Source organism: Eumetopias jubatus, unplaced genomic scaffold (assembly GCF_037043125.1).
Source record: "Eumetopias jubatus isolate StellerSeaLion01/CBP00866 unplaced genomic scaffold, mEumJub1_p1.0 scaffold_3, whole genome shotgun sequence".
Classification (NCBI taxonomy): Eukaryota; Metazoa; Chordata; class Mammalia; order Carnivora; family Otariidae; genus Eumetopias; species Eumetopias jubatus.
The window spans coordinates 3,540,194-3,561,339 of NW_028274809.1; the positions used below are offsets into that span (position 1 = coordinate 3,540,194).

The following is a 21,146-nucleotide window of genomic DNA, read 5'->3' on the forward strand; positions in this document are numbered from 1 at the left end:
TCTTACACAATACACAGCGCTCCCCACAATACATACCCTCCCCAGTGTCTGTCACCCAGCCACCCCATCCCTCCCGCCCCCCTCCCCTCCAACAACCCTCAGTTTGCTTCCTGAGATTAAGAGTCTCTTATGGTTTGGCTCCCTCTCTGGTTTTGTCTTGTTTCATTTTTCCCTCCCTTCCCCTATGATCCTCTGCCTTGTTTCTCAAATTCCTCATATCAGTGAGATCATACGATACTTGTCTTTCTATGATTGACTTTTTTCGCTTAGCATAATACCCTCTATTTCCAACCACGTCATTGCAAATGGCAAGATTTCATTTTTTGATGGCTGCATAATATTCCATTATATATATACACACACACAATACCACATCTTCTTTATCCATTCATCTGTGGATGGACATCTAGGCTCTTTCCACAGTTTGGCTATTGTGGACATTGCTGCTATAAACATCGGGGTGCACGTACCCCTTCGGATCCCTACATTTGTATCTTTGGGGTAAATACCCAGTAGTGCAATTGCTGGGTCGTAGGGTAGCTCTATTTTCAACTTTTTGAGGAACCTCCATACTGTTTTCCAGAGTGGTTGCACCAGCTTGCATTCCCACCAACAGTGTAGGAGGGTTCCCCTTTCTCCACATCCCCACCAATATCTGTCGTTTCCTGACTTGTTAATTTTAGCCATTCTGACTGGTGTGAGGTGGTATCTCATTGAGGTTTTGATTTGGATTTCCCTGATGCCGAGCGATGTTGAGCACTTTTTCATGTGTCTGTTGGCCATTTGTTTGTCTTCTTTGCAGAAATGTCTGTTCATGCCTTCTGCCCATTTCTTGATTGGATTACTTGTTCTCTGGGTGTTGAGTTTGGTAAGTTCTTTACAGATTTTGGATACTAGCCCTTTAGCTGATTATGACATTTGCAAATATCTTCTCCCATTCTGTCGGTTGTCTTTTGGTTTTGTGGACTGTTTCCTTTGCTGTGCAAAAGCTTTCTATCTTGATGAAGTCCCAATAGTTCATTTTTGCCCTTGCTTCCCTTGCCTTTGGTGATGTTTCTAGGAAGAAGTTGCTGCGGCTGAGGTTGAAGAGGCTGCTGCCTGTGTTCTCCTCAAGGATTTTGATGGACTCCAAAATGGACAGGAATCCATTTTGAAAGTTGAAAGTCCAACTTTCAACCATTTGGAGCCTATTTTTGTGTGTGGTGTAAGGAAATGGTCCAGTTTCATTCTTCTGCATGCGGCTGTCCAATTTTCCCAACACCATTTGTTGAAGAGACTGTCTTTTTTCCATTGGACATTCTTTCCTGCTTTGTCAAAGATAAGTTGACGATAGAGTTGAGGGTCCATTTCTGGGCTCTCTATTCTGTTCCACTGATCTATGTGTCTGTTTTTGTGCCAGTACCATACTGTCTTGATGATGACAGCTTTGTAATAGAGCTGGAAGTCCGGAATTGTGATGCCGCCAGCTTTGCTTTTCTTTTTCAACATTCCTCTGGCTCTTCGGGGTCTTTTCTGGTTCCATACAAATTTCAGGATTATTTGTTCCATTTCTTTGAGAAAAGTGAATGGTATTTTGATGGGGACTGCATTAAATGTGTAGACTGCTCTAGGTAGCACTGACATCTTCACAATATTTGTTCTTCCAATCCATGATCATGGAACGTTTTTCCATTTCTTTGTGTCTTCCTCAATTTCTTTCATGAGTATTTTATAGTTTTCTGAGTACAGATCCTTTGCCTCTTTGGTTAGATTTATTCCTTTGTATCTTATGGCTTTGGGTGCAATTGTAAATGGGATCGACTCCTTAATTTCTTTCTTCTGTCTTGTTGTTGGTGTATAGGCATGCCACTGATTTCTGTGCATATTCTTAAGTGGTATTGTTGATTATTTGCGGGCAACAATTTTATATCCAAAACCTAAAATCATCCGCCAGCATTTTGGAAGACACTGCACTACTTGGGAACATAAAAGTATAACCTTATTTCCTAAAATAACTAACTCACTCTTTATGAGTAAAGTCAGTGTCAGCAGCAGCCTGGTTTTGCTACTGAAGTCTCATCAGTGGAGAATGTCGTAGCATATGTCCCTTTTCTTTCTTTCACGGCAATTTAAATGGAAACAGTATTTCTAGCAAAAGAATATCCATCCAATAATACTAGGACCACAAACATCCAAACTAAAAATACTTTTATCAGGAGCAGACTTTCAGTTAAAGAGTGACTCCGAGGAGCCTTTTTCTAACAGGGTTCAAGTATTTGTGATGAAATTTCACCACCTAGTGACCAAAATAAGGAATAACTTAAAGATCTATTCAGATCACCAAAGTAAGAAAATAAAATCGAAATCCCTGACTTTCACATAAGAATTGAGCTGACAATTGTTCACTACATATGACTTACTGTAACTGAAAGCGAACATGTTCAGGATAAGGTCATTCTATCCATCAAGAGTCCTTTCAAGATGCACATTCCCAAATACCTAATTCTTTCAGATGGCTGCCCCTAATCTCTACAGCCACTTGGCTGCTACATTAGGCCCGGGTTACAACCTTCACTGAGAAGGGCAGTAAAATACACACATTCACGTCAAATTAAACGCACGCCAAGGTCTCACCTGAAGAGATGTACGACCTCCAGAGGATGCGGTTTACGTGACCAAGAAGGGAGAGAGCAAAATCACAAAAACTTTAAATGAACTAAAAAAAGAAACCCACTAAGAGAAATACTCTATTTCAAAATAAGAATTTCAATGAAAAGAAAAAGCATCTAAAATTGACACTCGATTAGCACTGACCCAACATGGAGAAGCCTGACAGAAGAGAATGCAAACAGGGACAGCAGATCAGGAATGAGAAGTGAGGGACTATCTCTGAAACAGCTGCCTAACATCTAAAGCATCTTCGTTTATAAAGTTCAAAAAGCAAGTGCTTTTAAGGCAGAAGAAACACTAATAAAACTGCTTTTCTGGTTGTTTTTCAAAACCTGCTTCATAAATCTGAAGGGAAAAAAATGCTGGCATGAGCTAGTATCTTACTACTAACAAAGTTTATATTTCCTCTTGAAAAGACAGCAAGTCGGCCAGGATGATGAAGAAAATGCTCAGTCTGATGCACATATTTATTCTATAATGTATTATTCACATCCATCAGTATGATAAGAAATAGCTTTCCTCCCAATGCAATGCCAAAGGCTGGCCTGAGGGACGGCTCAACCGCAAGCTCCTGCCTCCTCAGCGCTGAAAAAACAATGCTCCCCCCAAAACAAGGGGAAGCCTGAGACTAGAGGCATACAATTTACATGAAAAGCAGAGAAAACATCTACCATCTGAATTTTTAGCGAGACAGGGAGAAGACAGCAATTATGACAACAGGCAGACGTGGCCTGTGCATTTTGAGCACACAGTCTTAACCATCACCTCTTTGCAAAATCCACCAGAGGCACTGAAGTCTGGACCCAAAGCACAGATAGGAGACACACTGTGCAAGGACTCTGAAACACCTGTAAAAACTGACCTCAGACTAGGCCACAAAGAAAGGTTTAATTCCAAATAATCGATACCATACAGACCATATTCCTTAAACATGAAATTTAATTATAAATTGTCCATAAAAAGACTTTCTAAAAACCCTTATGTTTCAAACTAAAGAACAGGCTCCTAAATAGCCCACATGACAAAAAGAAATAAAGTATTTCAAATTAAAATTCAAGGAACTTTTAATATTAGTATTTAATAAATTTAAATAAAGCATGCTTAAAGAGAAATGTATAGCCTTGGGGCACCAGGGTGGCTCAGTCGGTTGAGCATCCGACTCTTGATTTCAGCTCAGGTCATGATCTCAGGGTCCTGAGATTATGCCCATGTTGGGCTCTGTGCTCAACACAGAATCGGCTAGAAATTCTCTCTCTCCCCCCGCCCATCCCCCCCGCCGCTCACATGCACCCATGTGTGCCCTCTAAAATAAATTTTAAAATTAAAAAAAAAAGTATAGCCTTAAACATATTCGTTTAAAATGACAAAGACAAAAAATGAGCGAGCTAAGTATTTTACACAAGAGAATAAAAACGTAAATAACCAAAGAAATTAAAATGAAAAATAAATAGAAATCAATGAAATGAAAACAAAAGTGAGTATCTACAAAACCAGAAGTTGAGTCTTTGCTAGATGATGCCTATTTCAGTAATTTCTTTAAAGTCTCATCAAAGGAAAAAAAAAAAGACAAAATTTTTGGAAGAAAAGGGAAACTGTTAACTATAGATATATATATATATATATATTTTTTTTTAAGATTTTTTATTTATTTGACAGAGAGAGAGACAGCGAGAAAGGGAACACAAGCAGGGGGAGTGGGAGAGGGAGAAGCCAGCTTCCTGCTGAGCAGGGAGCCCGATGCGGGGCTGGATCCCACGACCCCGGGATCATGACCTGAGCCGAAGGCAGACGCTTAATGACTGAGCCACCCAGGCGCCCCTGTAGATATATTTTTTTAAAATCGTAAAAGCACCGTTGAAACATTTTGGTGCCATGACTTTGTAAAATGTGAAGGACACAGTTCCCTCGAGAAAGGCTGGGGAGGTCTCGGCCAGGCTCTCCCTCCCACAGCAAAGCTTCCTGCCCCGTGTACAGCCCACACGTGGGGGATGTGCCACTTCCAGAAACCCTTGGCCCCCAGCCAGGCGGCCAGCCTCCTCCACTCACCCATGTGCCTTGCAAATATTATCATTTTCGGAGCGTGCCAGGCAGGGAGAAAACTTGGCAAATTCTAGTCTGTGTGGAAGCCCTGATTGTTAGCTAAGCGAACCGAGGCCTGGAATAACTATTTCACTTCATGGTCCCTTCGTGACAAAGATCTGGCCAGTACCATGGAAGTGGCAGCGGGAGGCACAACTTCCAAGAAGTCGTCTCCAAGGAAAGGGGCGTGCTCTTGTCTACCCCTCCCCTCCCTTCCTGCTGGCTGCACCTGGACAGCCTCCTTGGGCCATGAGGGGCCCTGAGGCACAAGAGTCACACCTGTGGGGTGACAAGGCAGAAGGCATCTGGGCCACAGCCACCTCCAGACTCTGACGCAGGAGCCAAAGCACTTACCACCTCATTTAAGCCACTAATGCCTTAGATCTCTCCTTCACTCACAGGTCAACCCAATCTTAACTGATTCTTACCAAAAGAAACTCAAAAAGAAAAAGAAAAACGGAATATACCCACTCAAGAAATTGACTTGGTAAAACTAACAGAAATGACTAGTTCAAAGGAACAGAAAAGCTATAGCAGGTTGTCAACACTAAGAAAAGAGCGAGAGGAGAAACCAGCCGTCAGGACAGAATCATCATCAGCCACGAGGAAATGCAAATTAAAACACCAAAAATTAGAAAGACTGAGCATTCCAAGTGTTGCCAAGGACGTGGGGGAACTGGGACTCGCGGATGCTGTGGTAGGAACGTAAATGATGCAACCACTTTGGAAAACACTGGGCCGTTTCTTAGAAGGACCAACATACGTTGACTGTGTGAACCAGCGGTCTCACTCCTCCGTACTGACCCGAAGGAATGAAAATCTCTGTCCGCACGGGACGCACACGTGAATGTGCTCCACAGCCTTACTTGTAAAGGACCTGAACTAGACACAGCCCAAACGCTCCTTACCTGACAAATGGACACACACCCTGTGGTACATCCGTACAGTGCACGACCCGGCAAGAAAAAGGAATGAACTGTTACAAAAATAACATATCATCAAAAGAATCATGATGACTGAGAGCAGCCTGAGCAAGCAGGAGCACATACATTCCTGGGAAACACAGACCAGAGGGACCAAAAGCAGAGCAGCAGCTGCCGGGCCCTGGCAGGAGAGGGGGCATGCGGAGCTGTGGCCGGAAGGGGTCCCGCAGGGCACAGGCCACTGTGGGGGACAACGCACACGTCCACCGTGCTGACCGTGGATGGCCCAGACATGTGGAAACAGACTCAGCCCAGCCACTAGGGAAGTAATTTGGCCATAGCTGGTGAAATCGAAGCTCCGCACGCACGCTCTGGCACAATTCTGAGTCTGGGCACGGACTCTAAAGCAGTATCGAAAACTCCAGCCCCAGGCTGGGTCCTGTTGTTGTGAATAAAGCTTCATCGGAATGGAGCCACACACACATGTTCACTGTTGTCTATGCTATGACTGCTCTCAGGCTCTATCAGCAGAGCTGAGAAGTTGTGACAGATTGTATGGCTCCTTAGCCTAAAATATGTCCTGTCTGGCCCCTGTGCGCCGGCCGACATGTGAAGGAGCCCGTGAGAGTTTGTGACAGTGTAAGGCCACTGAAGCTATGCCCAGCGGCACAGGAATTAATGAACAGATACTGGAAAACCAGTCATCAGTTAAGATGAATGACCCAGATGCCAGGTCTCCCCACAGGGAGGATCTCAGAACAGGATGCTGCCCGAAGAAAGCATCTCACATAACGTATCCGCAACAGGCCAAGACGAAAACCCGCAGAACAGAGGCAGCTGCGTTTAAAGCAGATGACTGACTTGCGTTTAAAGCAGATGACTGACTGCCCGAGGGCCGGCGGGGTTGGGGCCGAGGCAGAACGGACGTCACCTTTTCCTTACATTTTCATTTCTTTTACTTTAAAAACTCTAAGATGTTTTTAGAAGACCAGTCAGTGGAATTCAACTCCAATGTTTCTGAGCATCCGTAAAAGACAGTGCCCCGACTCTGAAACACTAACTGTGCTTTTTTAAGGCAGCACATGTTCCCCAAACAAGGACACTGTTTCCTTTTATCTTCTAAAGTCAGAGTACCACTCTGAAATGTACTCTTCAGTACACAGCCCGAAGCACAGCCCTCGTGCGCTCTGCATGGAAAGCAGGGCTATAAAATTTACACCAACTGAAGCCTCAAAGGTTGCCCACATCAACAGCCTGGAGGGACACACTCAAGGTTTCTGAGTGGGTCCCAAAATACCAGGGACACAGGACAACGCTGTGGCCTACGAAAAGGACTAGGGCATGTTAAAACACCACAGTGAGACAACAGCCTGCAGAAAGGCGGTCCTCCTTCTGCACGAGGCAGCGGGGGCGCCATCAGGCGAAGGCCTGCACAGCACTCTTCTCCTGGGACTGTTCCCGCGCCCCTGCGATGTCGCTCGCAACTGCCCAGTCCCCTCACTGGCTGTTTCAGGCCACGTCTTCATGAAAAACTAGGACATTTTAGGCAGAATTACCTGTGTATGTGAGTGTCAGCTGCCGACAAAACTATCCAAGAAATGTCTTTCTGTTACAAAAATCAGTAAGTGAAGATACATTCTCATTTTTGGAAGTGGCTATAGCAAACCTAGCCATGACATTTGAGGCATGGTACGTGGCCTGCAGGTATTCACCCCAGGGTCACATGCCCAGGGGCAGTGGCTGGCAGGAAGCTGTGCGTCCCAACAAAACCACATCCCACAGCTGCAAGGAAGATGGCTGGGAGGCCAAGTTCCAAAAGCACCCAGATCTAAAAGCCAGACTTGAAACTCCCCAGTCTCTAATTTTGCAATCAGCCAGGGCTGGGCGCCCAGCCTCCCAACTCTGCAAGCAAGCGGAAGGGACTGAACAAGGCAGGACAGCAACAGCCATGGGGTCAGAGCAGAACAGGCCTCTGGCCTTGATTCCTGAGCCCTCACCCAGGACACACTGGAGGAGCCCCGAGTTTTCTATCCTCCCAAACAAGGAGGTGGGAGGGAACTTTGACATCCATCAGCAGACTTTGCTGATCCGCACATGTGCAGAAATCACTGCTTACCTTCTCCCCAGGTCTGGGTGCCTGCTGCAACTTCTCATAATCTTTCTTGGTCTCCAGAATTTTTTTCACAAGTCCTCCTGTTGAGAATCAGTGGTTTTACGTTATTCTCTAAGGAGCTATTCTATTCTAAATGGGTAGAGGAGTAGTCTTCCTCTTTCTACACCGAACACAGCTTCAAATAATCTATTTGATAAAAGGGTCTACAATAGACTGAGATAGCTGGTGGTGGAAATTAACTATAAAACTTTAGAGTGTTTCAAAGAAATCAGCTTCTCAAAGGTAAAAAAAAAAAAAACCCTTGGAAATAGAAAACAATTATGAGGAAATGTAGATTAACATTCTAAAAGATAACCATCTATCACAAACAGGTGTGACAATTCTGAGCTGTTTCTAAGCACAAATACTCCTTTTATACTAGGGTAAGAGTCTTCAACTTCCTTTAAAAAAAAAAAGAAAAAAAGAATTGCCTGTGGGGTATCACACAAAGCATTTTCTTTAGACTACTGCCTCATCCAAATGCGCATCCACACAAAACTGGCCGCGTAGGCCCCACAGTACCTGGACGGAGGAGGGCGCGGCTGTGAGCAGCAGTGAAGACTCGTCCACCGCTACGGGACGGGCGTCAGCACACGCTGCCCAGCCGCAAAAGCACGAGGGAGACATGGAAGTACACACACACGCACCACGCACACCACACACACGTATTAACTTGTAAGTTTTTAAATCAAAGTATAAGCCATATTTCTTACTGTTACCTACAGGGGGAGGGAGGAGGGAGGGGACAGGGCGGAGGCGCCTAATCTCAGAATATATCTTGTTTGGTACATTTGACCTCCAAAATGTGTCTATTTTACATAAATAAAACAAAATGAAATTAGATTTTTCAATGCCTAAAAACTGAAACCAAATTGAAACTAATAAACTTAACAACATCAAACTGGCAAGCATAGCCTAACAAAGGATTGTTCTGTAACTTTACAAGAGAGTAATTGGTTATCCATCCCTGAGAAGAGACAGACCCCGAGAAAAACCCTACAGCGTCTCCGGGAATCTGTTGTCACAGATAGCCGGTGGTGTTCTAGAGGTGCTGTGCGTGTGTGCCAGCCACAGGGTGAAGCAAACAGACGGCTGACGCTAGGAGCCAGGATTTTTGGCATGAGATAGACATGCGTGTATAAAATAAAAAATTTAGGAAAGACTCTAGAATAGTAAAGCTGCACTGGAAATACCAGCATGAGCTTGGATAAGTGTCCTCATTAAAAAAAAAAAAAAGAAAAAGAAAAGAAAAGAAAGAAAGAAAAAAGGTAAGAAAACCCCTAGAAACAACGACCAACCCAGAAGCAACACGCAGCAAGGCTCCTTGGAGAAATGGAGGGTTCCAGCCTTGGAGCAGGAAATACACAAAATGAGCCTGAAACATCTGGTCCTCTCAGAAAACAAGGAAGCTGCAGTCTCCCAGGATGTGTCAAAAGGCCCCAGAGTACTGTTCCAACAGGCTCCCACTGATTACATACCAGACAATCTGAACATCGCTGAGAAGAACTGACCTGACGTGAAATGAGACCCATCAAATGCGTTGGAGGAAAACTCATGATTTCATACAGATATCGTACAGGTATCAGCAACCAGCACCCCACACGCCCTCTTTAGTCAGCGTTGATGGTACCGGGACACAGACTCACTCTGAGGAAAACCCTCCTTCTAGGGGCTGCGCCACAGCACAATCAGAGGCTGGGGGCGGGGGGAAGCTCTGCACCACGGCGTCATCCAGCCAAACCTCGAGGAAGGGAGGGCGGGATGAGAATGTCGCCATCCTGCAACCCTTAATGATCCAGGCTAACGCCACAAGCAGACGTCAGGAAGAGCCAACACCACCTACTAGCATTCCTGCCCCAAACCTGCATCTGATCAAGTCTCTGGAACCAAGTTACAAGAATAGAAGAATATGTAAAAAACCATACCATGGGCATGTAATAAGCAACACTCCACTACGGGAAACTCTAAAGGACAACCAACCAGCTTCTTCTGCAAATACATTAGAAGGGAAAGGGGAGGGATGGCCGCACAGGTTAAGAGAGACCTAAGAGATCAACTGACTCCAAAGCAGGGACCTTATTTGGATTCTGAATCAAACTAGAAAAAAATATACAAAGTAACTGGAAAAACTGATGATATCAAGAAATTGTTTTGTTTTGTTTTTTAATATACAAGAACAGAATTGTGGTTATGTTTTTTTGAAAGAGAGCCCTTATCTTCTGGAGCTATACCAGACACGTTAAGCGAAGAAACGATCTTCTCTAGGACTTGAGAAGAGTCTAAGGGAGCAGGGGTCTGCAGCAGGCAGAGGCTTAGAGAAAACATGAGCCGATCACCATTGACACCGGGCGGCGCGGGGTCGTTGGACTACACTCTCTGCTTCTGCAGATGTTTGAAATCAAAGAAGATACTTGGCAAGAGGACAAAGTACTATTACAAATGTTGTCGATTCGGGAACGACCCCAGAGGTCGAACCTCTAATCTAAGCGCACAGCACGTCAGAAGCTGCTGACAGCAAGCCCCAGGGTCCCGGGGCCCAGTGTCCACGGTCTCCCAGACTAAACCCACCAAGCGAGGAGGAGCCCACGCGGGCGCCGGTGTCCTGCCGATGCTCTTCAGACCCCTGAGCAACACGGGGTGCCCCCTCCCACAGTCGCGCCCGCCACGCCCGGTACTCACCGTGTTTCTCCTCGGCCTCCACGTCTACTACGGGGACCTGGGCAGGAAAGCAAGGAGGAAAAAGCTGATTCTCAAAATGCTGCTTCCATGGATCTCCTCAAAGCAATGACAAAATTAAAGAAGGCAGAAATCTGACTGAAAAATCAGAGGAACGTTTTGTCTATGTGTGCCTAAATGCTGGAGTAGGAGTTCCAGGGCCGTCCAAGGGCAATGACAGAAACCGAAGCTCCTGTTAGCTCACCATTTCCAGTTCTGACATCTCAGGAAGCTGGGGGGCAGCCTCCACCACAAACTGGTCATCTGCCTCATTGTCAGAGTTCTGTGCATCTACAATCACACTGGCAACGAGTTTGCCACTCCCTGTCCTACGAAGAAAAAGAAATTAGGTTACAGGAGAAGGGCTGCTGGTTGCACGTCTGCATCGATCCCCTGCGTCCCAGGCTCCATGGGAGTTTAACCACCACCTACCTCTAGAACGTCACAAAATACAGGCGGAAGCTGAGTGAAGACCCAGGCCTGGCCCCCGTCCCTGGCGGCCTCTCTCCACCACACCGAGCCCCCACCCTACTCCCCGACCTCACAAGGGCCCTCGGAGCCTCCTCCTCCGGCTGCACTCTCTGGACACCAGCCCTCCACCTGCAGCCCCTCACCTGGAGGGCCCTATTCTTCCACACGGCTAAAATCAGGGCAGGGGTGGCAACGTGGCCCCAGACCCCTGCTCCAACACAGCGGCCTCCTCCCGGCGGCCAACCCCTGCCCAGCACCTCCTCGCCACCGAGTCCTACCCTCGCTCTGCACCAGTCCAACACCCAACTGCCTGGCCCTGTCCTCCCAGGTGACTACCTCCATCCAAAGGGACCTCCTGTGGACACCCGCTGGAACCGTGCCCCACCTACTGTCACCCCCCTGTAGACCACTGCCAACTGCCCTCTGCTTACCGGGGCTTTACGCCCATCACACTGGGCCTGGGTCACAAGGCTCCAGACCCGAACACCCACCAGCTCCCCCTCAGCCCCACCTGCCCTCACTTCTTTCCTACCAGCTTAGCATAACCATGCTTTACCAAGTGCCCTCAACTCTCCTGCCCTACGATCGCTCTAGCACCCAGGCCACATGTGCACACACACACACACACACACACACACACACACACGCACACCCTCTCCCTTGCTTCAGGACAACACACAAGGTCAGGAGGAAAACTGTGCACTTGGGTATGAGCTCTCAAAACAGTGCACATTTCTCCCAAACACCCCCAGCTCCTCTGCCGGGCCCCTCAACCCTCACGAGCAATGTCCTGCCTCCGCCAGGGCCAGCCTCACCGCACCCCATATCTCTCCCAAGCCCTGTACCCCTCGAGCCCCTCCCACCACCATCCCTCATCAGCAAGCCCTCTCCATTCTCCCCTGCCTCAAGCAGCCACCCTCCCGTAGCCAGGCCCAGAGGGAGGGCCAGCATTCTCCTTGTGCTTACTGTGTCTTCCAGAGTATTCTAACGTCTGCCAACTCTGAAGCCACACCACCGGCCTCTCTGGCCCTCAACCCCATTGTTACTGCCACCCCCTGCCAGCCACCAGGCATCCCCCTGCACTCCTGGCTGCCCACACTGCCCCCGTCCTAACTGGGAAGCGGGCCTTCCCAGTGCCTGGCTCTGGGATCCCCAAGCCCTCCTGCCACCACCCTACTTCCATCGCAGCCACACACCCAGGGTCACCCCTGGACACTGCCACTGGCAGCAAGCCCCAATCTCAAATCCGAGCACCCCACTCTTGGACCACCACCGCCCTCATTTCCATCTCTGTGCCCGCCCAGTGCCTGCACCCAGCAGCTGCCCACAGCTGGAGAACAAAGTCCACAGCAACACTGACTCCCGTCACTTCACACCACGTACCCCCGGAGGCAGCCCAGCACCCTGCTTCCACACGCCACAGCACAGACCTCCGGGCCTGCGGTCCTCTCGGTGGGGCTGCCTGTCCACTGGGGATGTCTGGCAGCGTCCCTGCCCCACTCCCCACAGCTAGATGCCCAGAAACTTCCCTCTAGGCCCTCCGGTCCTGACGCTCTAAGGGGTCTCCAGACACAGCCCCACAGGAGGCTGGGGGGGGGGGGGGGACACGGACCCAGAAGAGGGACCCTCTGCTCCAGCCCAGGCGGATGCCCGCTCTCTGGGAGCACCGCTCCGGGCCTCCCCGGCCACACTCGCTCTGGGCTCACGAGTGGGGCACCAGAGGGCACTCAGCTTCCGGAACTCACCCACACGCCCAGTCTCCAGCGTCTTCTCCAACAGCAGTCCCCTCTGCGTCCCCTCACCACGCGGGGACACTGTTCCAACGACCCTCCCCCACTGCGGCCGCTACGGCCCCAGTCCCCCGTCTCCACTGGATCGGCCCCGTCACCAGAGACACGCAGCAGTCTCCTCATCTCAAAAACAGGCACGAGTCACGTTCCCGACACCATCCCTCCCGCCACCGACCGTGTCATTCCTTCACGTCCCTGGCAACGCAGCCACAGCTGTCTCCAGCTCCTGTCTCTGCCCTACCGCCAACCACTCTGGTCCAGCCCGCTCTATGGTCCTATTTTTTGGTTTTGATTTTCTGTACTTTCCTCTAAAGATCACGCTATATCCACAGGGAGATCTGTAACACTTAGGAGAAGCCTGTCTGTGGCTTGCTTTTATATTGTTTACGACTTTCTGACCTTTTGTTTTACATTTTTGTACAATTAAACCTTGAAATGCTGTTTTCCTAATTTTCCCTCGTTGCTCTTATGCTCAGAAAATCCTCCCCCACCTTCTCTCCAAGAATAATCTCCCCACGGGCTGTAAAGCCAGTCTTCTCTTCAGCTAACTGAAGCGTGCGGCCAGTGTGGGGCCTGAGGTCAGGGCCTCACCGAGCTTTCCTCCCCTCCTCCGCTGCGGCAGCCCCACCCCTGCACCCCCCCACCCCCAGCACAGCCCCCAGAGCAGGCCTCACCCCCCCCACCCCCAGCACAGCCCCCAGAGCAGGCCTCACCCCCCCACCCCCAGGACAGCCCCAGAGCAGGCCTCACCCCCCCACCCCCCCAGCACAGCCCCCAGAGCAGGCCTCACCCCCCCACCCCCAGCACAGCCCCCAGAGCAGGCCTCACCCCCCACCCCCCCAGCACAGCCCCCAGAGCAGGCCTCACCCCCCACCCCCCCAGCACAGCCCCCAGAGGAGGCCTCACCCCCCACCCCCCCAGCACAGCCCCCAGAGGAGGCCTCACCTGTCTGGTGTCAGGGTCTCCACACTGTCTTGGTGCTTCACCCGGGGAGGTGCTGGTCTCGCACTCCCAGGCCGAGGTATTCTTCTAAACCCAAACGTGGGAAACCAAAAACGGGATATGACACACTTGCACATTTACTAAAAGTGCACGACAGAAAACCCAGGTCAGTGTTACTGCTAATTTCCCACCGTCAACATGCTAGCCGGGACACAGTCTGCAGAATGCTAAGAACATTCCATTAATCTCAGAGGTTTAAATGTATCTGCCTCTTAATCTTATGTTTCCATTAATTTTAAGGCTCCAAAAGGAATCATGAACTCTCAGTAATCAAAACCTAATTTACCATAATTATGAATTTCCCTAAATCTTTAAAATGTCCTACGTGTAGTAACTTATACCCAATATAGGAAAATTAAATAAATGGTTTCTGCTTTCTTTGTACACGTATTTCCTCATAATTGAGCTTAAGCACTAAACAAACTGCAGAAGGTGCAGAGAGAAGCAGGCAGCGCCCTGGGCATTGGACAGGAGCCCACGGACCTGATGTTGGCTGGAAGCTCACTCGGCAGCTCAGAACTCTCAGACGCCTCGGGCTTCTCTGGGCCAGAAGGTCCCCCTTCTCCTTCTGAACCATGATAATCCAGTGAGCAATTCACAAAGGAAGAAACACAAACAGGTAATAAGTATTTGAAAAGACAGCAATTAAATAATCGCAAATATATATGAACTTTATTCATCTATCATTTTCATGAAGATAAAACACATTTTGTATCTAGATTTGCTGAAGATCTGGGGAGATGGGTGCACTCAAACCCTGGAAATACAAACTGGTTCAATTTCTCAAGAAATAGAATTCAAAAGGTAGGTTGATCCAGTCAAGCAATTTAACATAAAGGAAATACAACCCAAGAGGGATGGACGCGTGTGATCCTGTGTGTCAAGCTGTTCACCAACCACCACTTGTGTTAGTGACGATGGTGGGTCACGCCAGCAGACTCTGGCAGTTACTCGCCAGACCCTTTGCATAAAACAGTGTCACCGTCCTAACACGTAACTAAGGACCGTAACGTATCTAATAACACACACACACATACACAACGGGTGTTCTAGAAGGACATTCAGTTAGGTTAGAAACAGTGTTTTTCATTTCCTTCTTGATATTTTTCTGCATTTAAAAAACTTTATACTTTGGGTATATATCAAATTGTTTTTATAATCTGAATAAACCTTTCTTCATTTTAATAAAAAGATTTAATCAGTAAGTAACAACCCCTAACTGTTAAGGCAATTAAATTTACTCCTGCCTTTTAAGTAAAAGGGCTTTGTGTTTTAGAAATCAGACTTTGTAATTTAGAAAAATCAGACTTCGAATTTAGAAATATACTTTTTATTCTGGAAAGAATCGTAATACATTCTTCTGGAACATAAGATATATAAATTAAATCTTAAAGTGGTAGAGTTATATTTCCTTCAATTACCTTCACTAACTCACTGTGTAAAACAAATCTGACAGTACATGTTAGTGTCTACACGCACACGCACACGCACAATTTATACCAAATATACTTAGTTCAGGCCGTTCCTCACCTGCATCACTAGGGGAGCCGCCTGCAAAAAAAAAGAAAAAAAAAGGACATCAGAAAACCGACTTCTGTGTCGGTAAAGCTCTGTGTATCAAGTAGCAGGACTAGGGAACAACACAAACTAAGCAACGGCAGACCTGTCAGGGAACACAGGGCCTTTCCTAGGATCCCACTGCTATCACTTTATTTTCAAAGATCGAAAGACAAAGAACAAAGCACACTATGAATTCTAAAATGCTATTAACGGAAAGAGGGAACAGGAGTATGAAGAAGGCAGGTCACAGACATAAATGAGAGAGATTCGAGATGAGGCAACAACCGATAAGCCAGGGAGCATGAGAGACGAGGAGGTGTGGCGCCCTTTTCGTGACAGGGTGACAGCAACCAGGGCCCTCCCTCCCTAGCTTGTCAGCAACGGCTCTTCCATCAGCTCCTGAACGAGGACATTTCTCCAGCTCCCCATGGGCCTACCTCCTCCTTCCAGTGCTGCGTTTTAGGGACAAATGGGACCTATGTGGCCACCAGGAAATGAGCGGGAGCACTGTAGGGAGGGGAGACTCAAGGTCACAGAAGATACTCTCTGCCTGACGCACCTGAAATGCAGGACCACATCTGCAGAAGTGCCAAAACAGCATGGGTCCAAGTCGGAGCCAAGGACCCCCGGGAGGTGCCGTGCAGCCCCCCATAAACCACAGCCCCACCTCCACACAGGGACCTTTCACATGCACGAGGACTGGGCCCAGGTTACCCTGAGGACACACAGCGCTCCTCAGACACCTCAGTCTGTCTGCTGGCGCAGACTTCAGAACTCTGGCCCTTCTGGGCAAAGGGAAGTGGGGGGCCCTACAGGACCTCTGTGTACAGAACACAGGAACCTCCCAGAGGTCACACTGCACAGAGCAGAGGACAGGCCCAGCTCCCAAAGGGCCCGACAAACTGCGGGTTAGGAGGGCCTGGAAATCATGTTTCTAGATAGCGCCACTAGAAGGATGGGGTGACAGCAGTGAGGGCTTGGACCCGACCCTGGGCAGCAGAGCCTCTCCTTCATGCCATGCCACCTGGAGTGCACTTGGCAGAGCCCAGCGGGTGGCAGCCGCTGTGCAGCCTGGGGCCCTGGATTCCAGACCCCTGGGCTCTCCTCCAGTCTCACACCATCAGTGTTGGGGACAGACTGCGGGTTCATGTGCAGCTGCTGGATCTCAAGGCCGACACCCAGATGGACAGTGCACACAGCAGGCCCCCCCTTCACAGATGGAGTCTCCCACCCTTTGGCGGGGGCTCCTGCCTCACAGACACTCAGGTCTTCTCTGGACCCTTCACCAGCTCAGCCTCTTTGCCTCGCCCTGGCAACCAGACCCCTGGCCACTCACATGCCATCTCTGGTAGAGCCCTTGCCTGAAGCACCACCGCCCACTCCAGCCCAGGCCACTCTCTCATGGACCACTCACTAAGCCTCCCAAACTGACGTGACCCACACGTGACCAAGCCGCTCACGCCAACAGCAGCACGGGCCTCCCGCAGGGGCTGCCCCCCCCCCAGCTCCTCCGCTCCCCGCCTGAAGGCTCTCTCCAACCTCACCCCGGGGCTAAGTCCCTGGCCGCCCAGACCACCGCAAAGGGCGTCCTCCAGGCTGGCTCTGCTCACTGGGGCACTCACTGCACACGGCAGGCTGTCAGCAAACATTTCAGTGCACACACACTGACAAGCACCAGCCCTCCCCACAAGCGCTGGCTCTGGGGCACCAGCACCCTGCCAAGCCTGCGAGGAGCTCCAGGCCCCGCCAAATGCCAAATGTGTCCTTCAACACAGTGTAAGTGCTGAGAATATTAGGCCAAGAGCAGAATCTCACCGAGGCACAACTTCAGACACCCAGAAAACATGACAGATAGAAACACCGGGTCGGGATGGTGTTTCAAGCTGCCTCGAAGTCCCCTTTGAACATGAAATCTGGGTGAAATCTGAGTGGTGTGCGGCTCGGCCCGCGGGACTCCCCAGCACTGACTCTGAAGCTGGTTTCTGGGCCTTCCGACGCCACCTGGGCTCCACACGTTACCTCCGAAAGAGCGCTGGGGCCCCGGGAGAGGCCGCCATACAGGGACAGCGTGCCCTACCCTAGCTGATGTAAAAGGGCAAAAAGGGGTCCTTCACCACATCCGGTCCTGTTGGTGTGAAAAACCAGGGACTGGACCCCGTGTGCGTCAAAGAGCCGACGGGGCCCTGCAGCTCTGGCTGCCACCCTCCGGGGAGAGAGGTGCCCCCAGTACACGTGTGGAGCGGCTCAGGCTCCCTCACCAGGAAAGGAGTGAAGAGAGGGTGTCCTTACCTTTCTGCTTCACTGCAGGTTCTGGCTCAACGTTCTCACGCCACAGACTAGCGGAATTCTCATCTGAAACACTAGCTGAGTTAGTATTAGCTTCTTTTGTTCCTGGCAGAAAACAGTTTAAAATGAGTCATTATGATGTACACGGCAGGCTGGTCCTCTATGGCTTCATTAACAGAGAGCACACACACTCATCCACACTCTCCCACACTGCGAGCTTACAGAAGACTGACCAAAGGCAGCTTTTGAGAACTCACACCAAGAACGTTCCTCCCAGCTGCGGCTGTGGGATCAGGAGAGGGAAGGGGTGCCCAGAATATGAGAAGAGCCCATGCTCACTCAGCCCAGGAGGAGGTTGGGGGTGCCCACAGCCAAAGCAAACTGGCCGCTGCACCCCCATTTGCAGAACCTTCCTGACGCTACCTGTCTCCACCCACCTCCCCGCTGCAGCCAGGCCCAGCTGAGAAGCTGCAGATAGGTGACAATTTCAGCAAAGCAGGAGGAAAAGAAAAGCATCTCTGGCATAGTCCATAATCCTAGACATGTTGAAAGCTCCCGAACTCGTGGAACTACTGACTAATGGGCCAATGTCTATAAAAATAGAAAAAATATCTAAGACCTGAGAAATAAAACATTTTTTATATTAAAAACAAGGGGGGAGCAAGGAGGTGCTGGAGGAAAAGATTTTTAATGTGGTAGGACTCAGGGTAGAAAACTAACCCATCACTAAAGGACGCCCACTCTAAAATGAAACCAGGAGACAAAAATAAAGTTAGAAAAATGTCCCCTTTCCTGAAATACAATCTTATAATTTCTTAAAAGCATTCAAATAAACAGTTTATATCAGAATCAACCTATCATTAGCCATCAAAGAACTGAATTTATGTAATGAACTTCATACAGTAGATGACATAATTTTCTAAGGAAATTTTTTTAATCTATAAAAATGATAATTTAAACAGCCTGATTCAAGTAATTATTTATGACATCTAAGGTAGCCAAAGAATCAATATGAAATACTAAATTCTAAAACAAATGTAAAAATAAAATAAGCTTGGCAACTGTAGGTTATCTATTTTAAAAGAAAACATGCGAGAATTTTAGATTGTTACATTTTATTTGAAAACGTCAAAAATTTCCTACACTGTTCAAAACCTACCAGCGCAATAAGTAACTTTCAAATCCAACACCTTCTGTCCAAAGCTGGAGGGGACTGATGACACTCTGCACCATTTCCTGTCTTCAAACGTCTAGGGACATTCTTTTTTTTTTTCTTGGAGAGGCCTATGATGGTTGTTTTAACTTTTTCCTAATATTCTTAAAGTTTACTAAAACTCTGACACACACAAACACAACAGAAAAACAAGCTATAACTAAATAATAATACTAATTCTAATAATATACAATCAATTCTTAATCATAGAGGGCAGACTAACCAGTCTGCCAAATAACAGCTTTAAAGAAAATAAATAATACACCCATAAAAAATAAAAATTATTATGAACTGGCCAAAAAATCTGTTGTCTGAATTATCGGTAATGAATGAACCTGGCAGGTAAGGATACGGGCCGTGGCGTCCTGATTTCCTAAGTTCCAGTGCCCCCAAGTGCCGCACCTTGAGCAGGCTCCTCGCCTCTTCGGAGCCATTTTGCCCCCAGCTTATGGTGCTATTGTAATGAGATCCTGTGCTTTATAAAGCAGGGAGCGCTGTGCCTGGCCAAGTGCCCCTCTGTCAGCTACCATCCCTGAAACTCACCAGGTACAGCCCACAACACAGCCGCAAGCAGCTTCCCACCATGCCCGTGTGCTGTGCAAATTTTAGTAGCACAGAGGTGCTAACTACATCCAAGTGTAAATGCGAACGAATAACCAGGCCTTAAAATGAGGGGCTCCACCTGGCCCAGCGATCAGTCTCAGCAACCTGTTATGGGATGCAAAACACTAGTGTATCCAGATAGGACACAAGATAAAGGCACAGCTTTGCCTATGTAGGGGTCAGAGCGAAGCCAGCTGTTCCAACCCAAATCTAATGAGGACTTTAGATCAAACAGAAACAGGGGGAAAAGCGGGGGAGAGAGGAATGTCATAAGTGAAGCGACATCACAAGGAAATGGATGTGTCCAGAGGGTGGAACATTCTACAAGACAAGCAACCTCATCTCTTCCAAAGCCAGTGTGTGAGACTAAAAGGGCAAGGTGGGCGCACAGAGGGCGCACGGTGGGGGGGGGGGGGGGGGGGCTGTTGAGATTCGAGTCATTTAAAAAGACAAAAAAAGAATAAAAAATTTACAGTGTGTTCATCTTAATGGAATCCTGGTTTTGAAAAATAACACTTTTGAGTCACTAAGATTTCAATACTATTGGGGAACGGCAACCCTGCTGGAGACAACAGTGACGTGGCTGTGTCTGAGCATGTCTTCTTTGTTCTTTGAGCTGCAGGCTGAAGTATTTAAAGTGTTATGGTGTTTTTTGTTTTTTTTTTTTTAAAGACTTTATTCATTTATTTGACAGAGACACAGCGAGAGAGGGAACACAAGCAGGGGGAGTGGGGGAGGGAGAAGCAGGCCTCCCGCTGAGCAGGGAGCCTGATGTGGGACTTGATCCCAGGACCCTGGGACCATGACCTGAGCCAAAGGCAGACGCTTAATGACTGAGCCACCCAGGCGCCCCTGAAGTGTTACGGTGTTTTAATACACTTTGAAATCATTCATAAAAATACATGGCTCTAAATAAAGCACGTATGACGAGACATTAGAACCACTGAATCTGTGTGAGAGGTTGAAGGGTGCTCATCACTCTTCCTACTTCTCTGCATTTTTCATAATAAAAAACTTTACACGATAAAACAGACATGAGTGGCGGAACCCAAGCAAGGTGAAGACACATGGAGGCACAGGGTTCCAGGAGAACCCGGACCGTCAAACAACTGTGAAGAGAATGAGGCTCATCACACAGCGGGCATTCCGAGGGGGCAGGGAAGAAATGGTTCGTGTTTGAGAAAGAAGTGGGTAATTCCCCTGCTGAGCTCTTCAGCGTCCCTGAAAGACAAAGCACACGGCCGCCATCAGGTGCAGGCTGGCCAGGGCCCAGGTCTGCAGGCACATCGGGGGCACGGCGCAGCTTACAAGCACCAGCTCAAGGTGAAGGGCAAGCGCGAGGAAAGGCTCCCTGACCGACTCAGGCACTGGGTCTGGAAATCACACTCAACGAGAAAATCAGCAACTGTGACAACCGCTGACAAACCCTGAATCCCAGAAGTCAAATGGCTGGCAGCACAAGGTGACATCTGTGACTGGCATGACAGTGACGACAGGGGCCCAGGACCCATGCAATGTTAGGGGGAGGGGAGGAGGCGCCTACGGTCCCAGGACCACCTGGGGACAGGGTGCAGGACCCCTCTCTGGCCACTAGGTGGCACCAGGCTCTGCTCGAATGCCTGCCAAGCTCTCCACTGAGAACCACGGGTGTTGCAGGGTTCCGGCTCCCGGGACACTGAGCTGTACCTAGTGTCTACAAAGTG

At 48.7% G+C, this 21,146-nt stretch overlaps 1 protein-coding gene across 3 annotated transcripts in view; it reads right to left on the reverse strand.

The window, feature by feature from the left end:
* Nucleotides 1–21,146, reverse strand: part of IFT54 (intraflagellar transport 54) — a 62,462-nt gene that overhangs the window by 25,538 nt on the left and 15,778 nt on the right. For 2 of the 3 annotated variants that reach the window (XM_028105214.2, XM_028105215.2), the window contains 7 exons: nt 17,631–17,732; nt 15,312–15,332; nt 14,265–14,349; nt 13,725–13,808; nt 10,724–10,847; nt 10,483–10,519; nt 7,768–7,844 (listed from right to left, as the gene is read on the reverse strand). In XM_028105214.2, coding sequence (XP_027961015.1) covers nt 7,768–7,844; nt 10,483–10,519; nt 10,724–10,847; nt 13,725–13,808; nt 14,265–14,349; nt 15,312–15,332; nt 17,631–17,732 — 530 coding nt within the window. The remainder of the gene's footprint in view (nt 1–7,767; nt 7,845–10,482; nt 10,520–10,723; nt 10,848–13,724; nt 13,809–14,264; nt 14,350–15,311; nt 15,333–17,630; nt 17,733–21,146) is intronic. The other variant, XM_088021469.1, reaches the window with a different exon arrangement.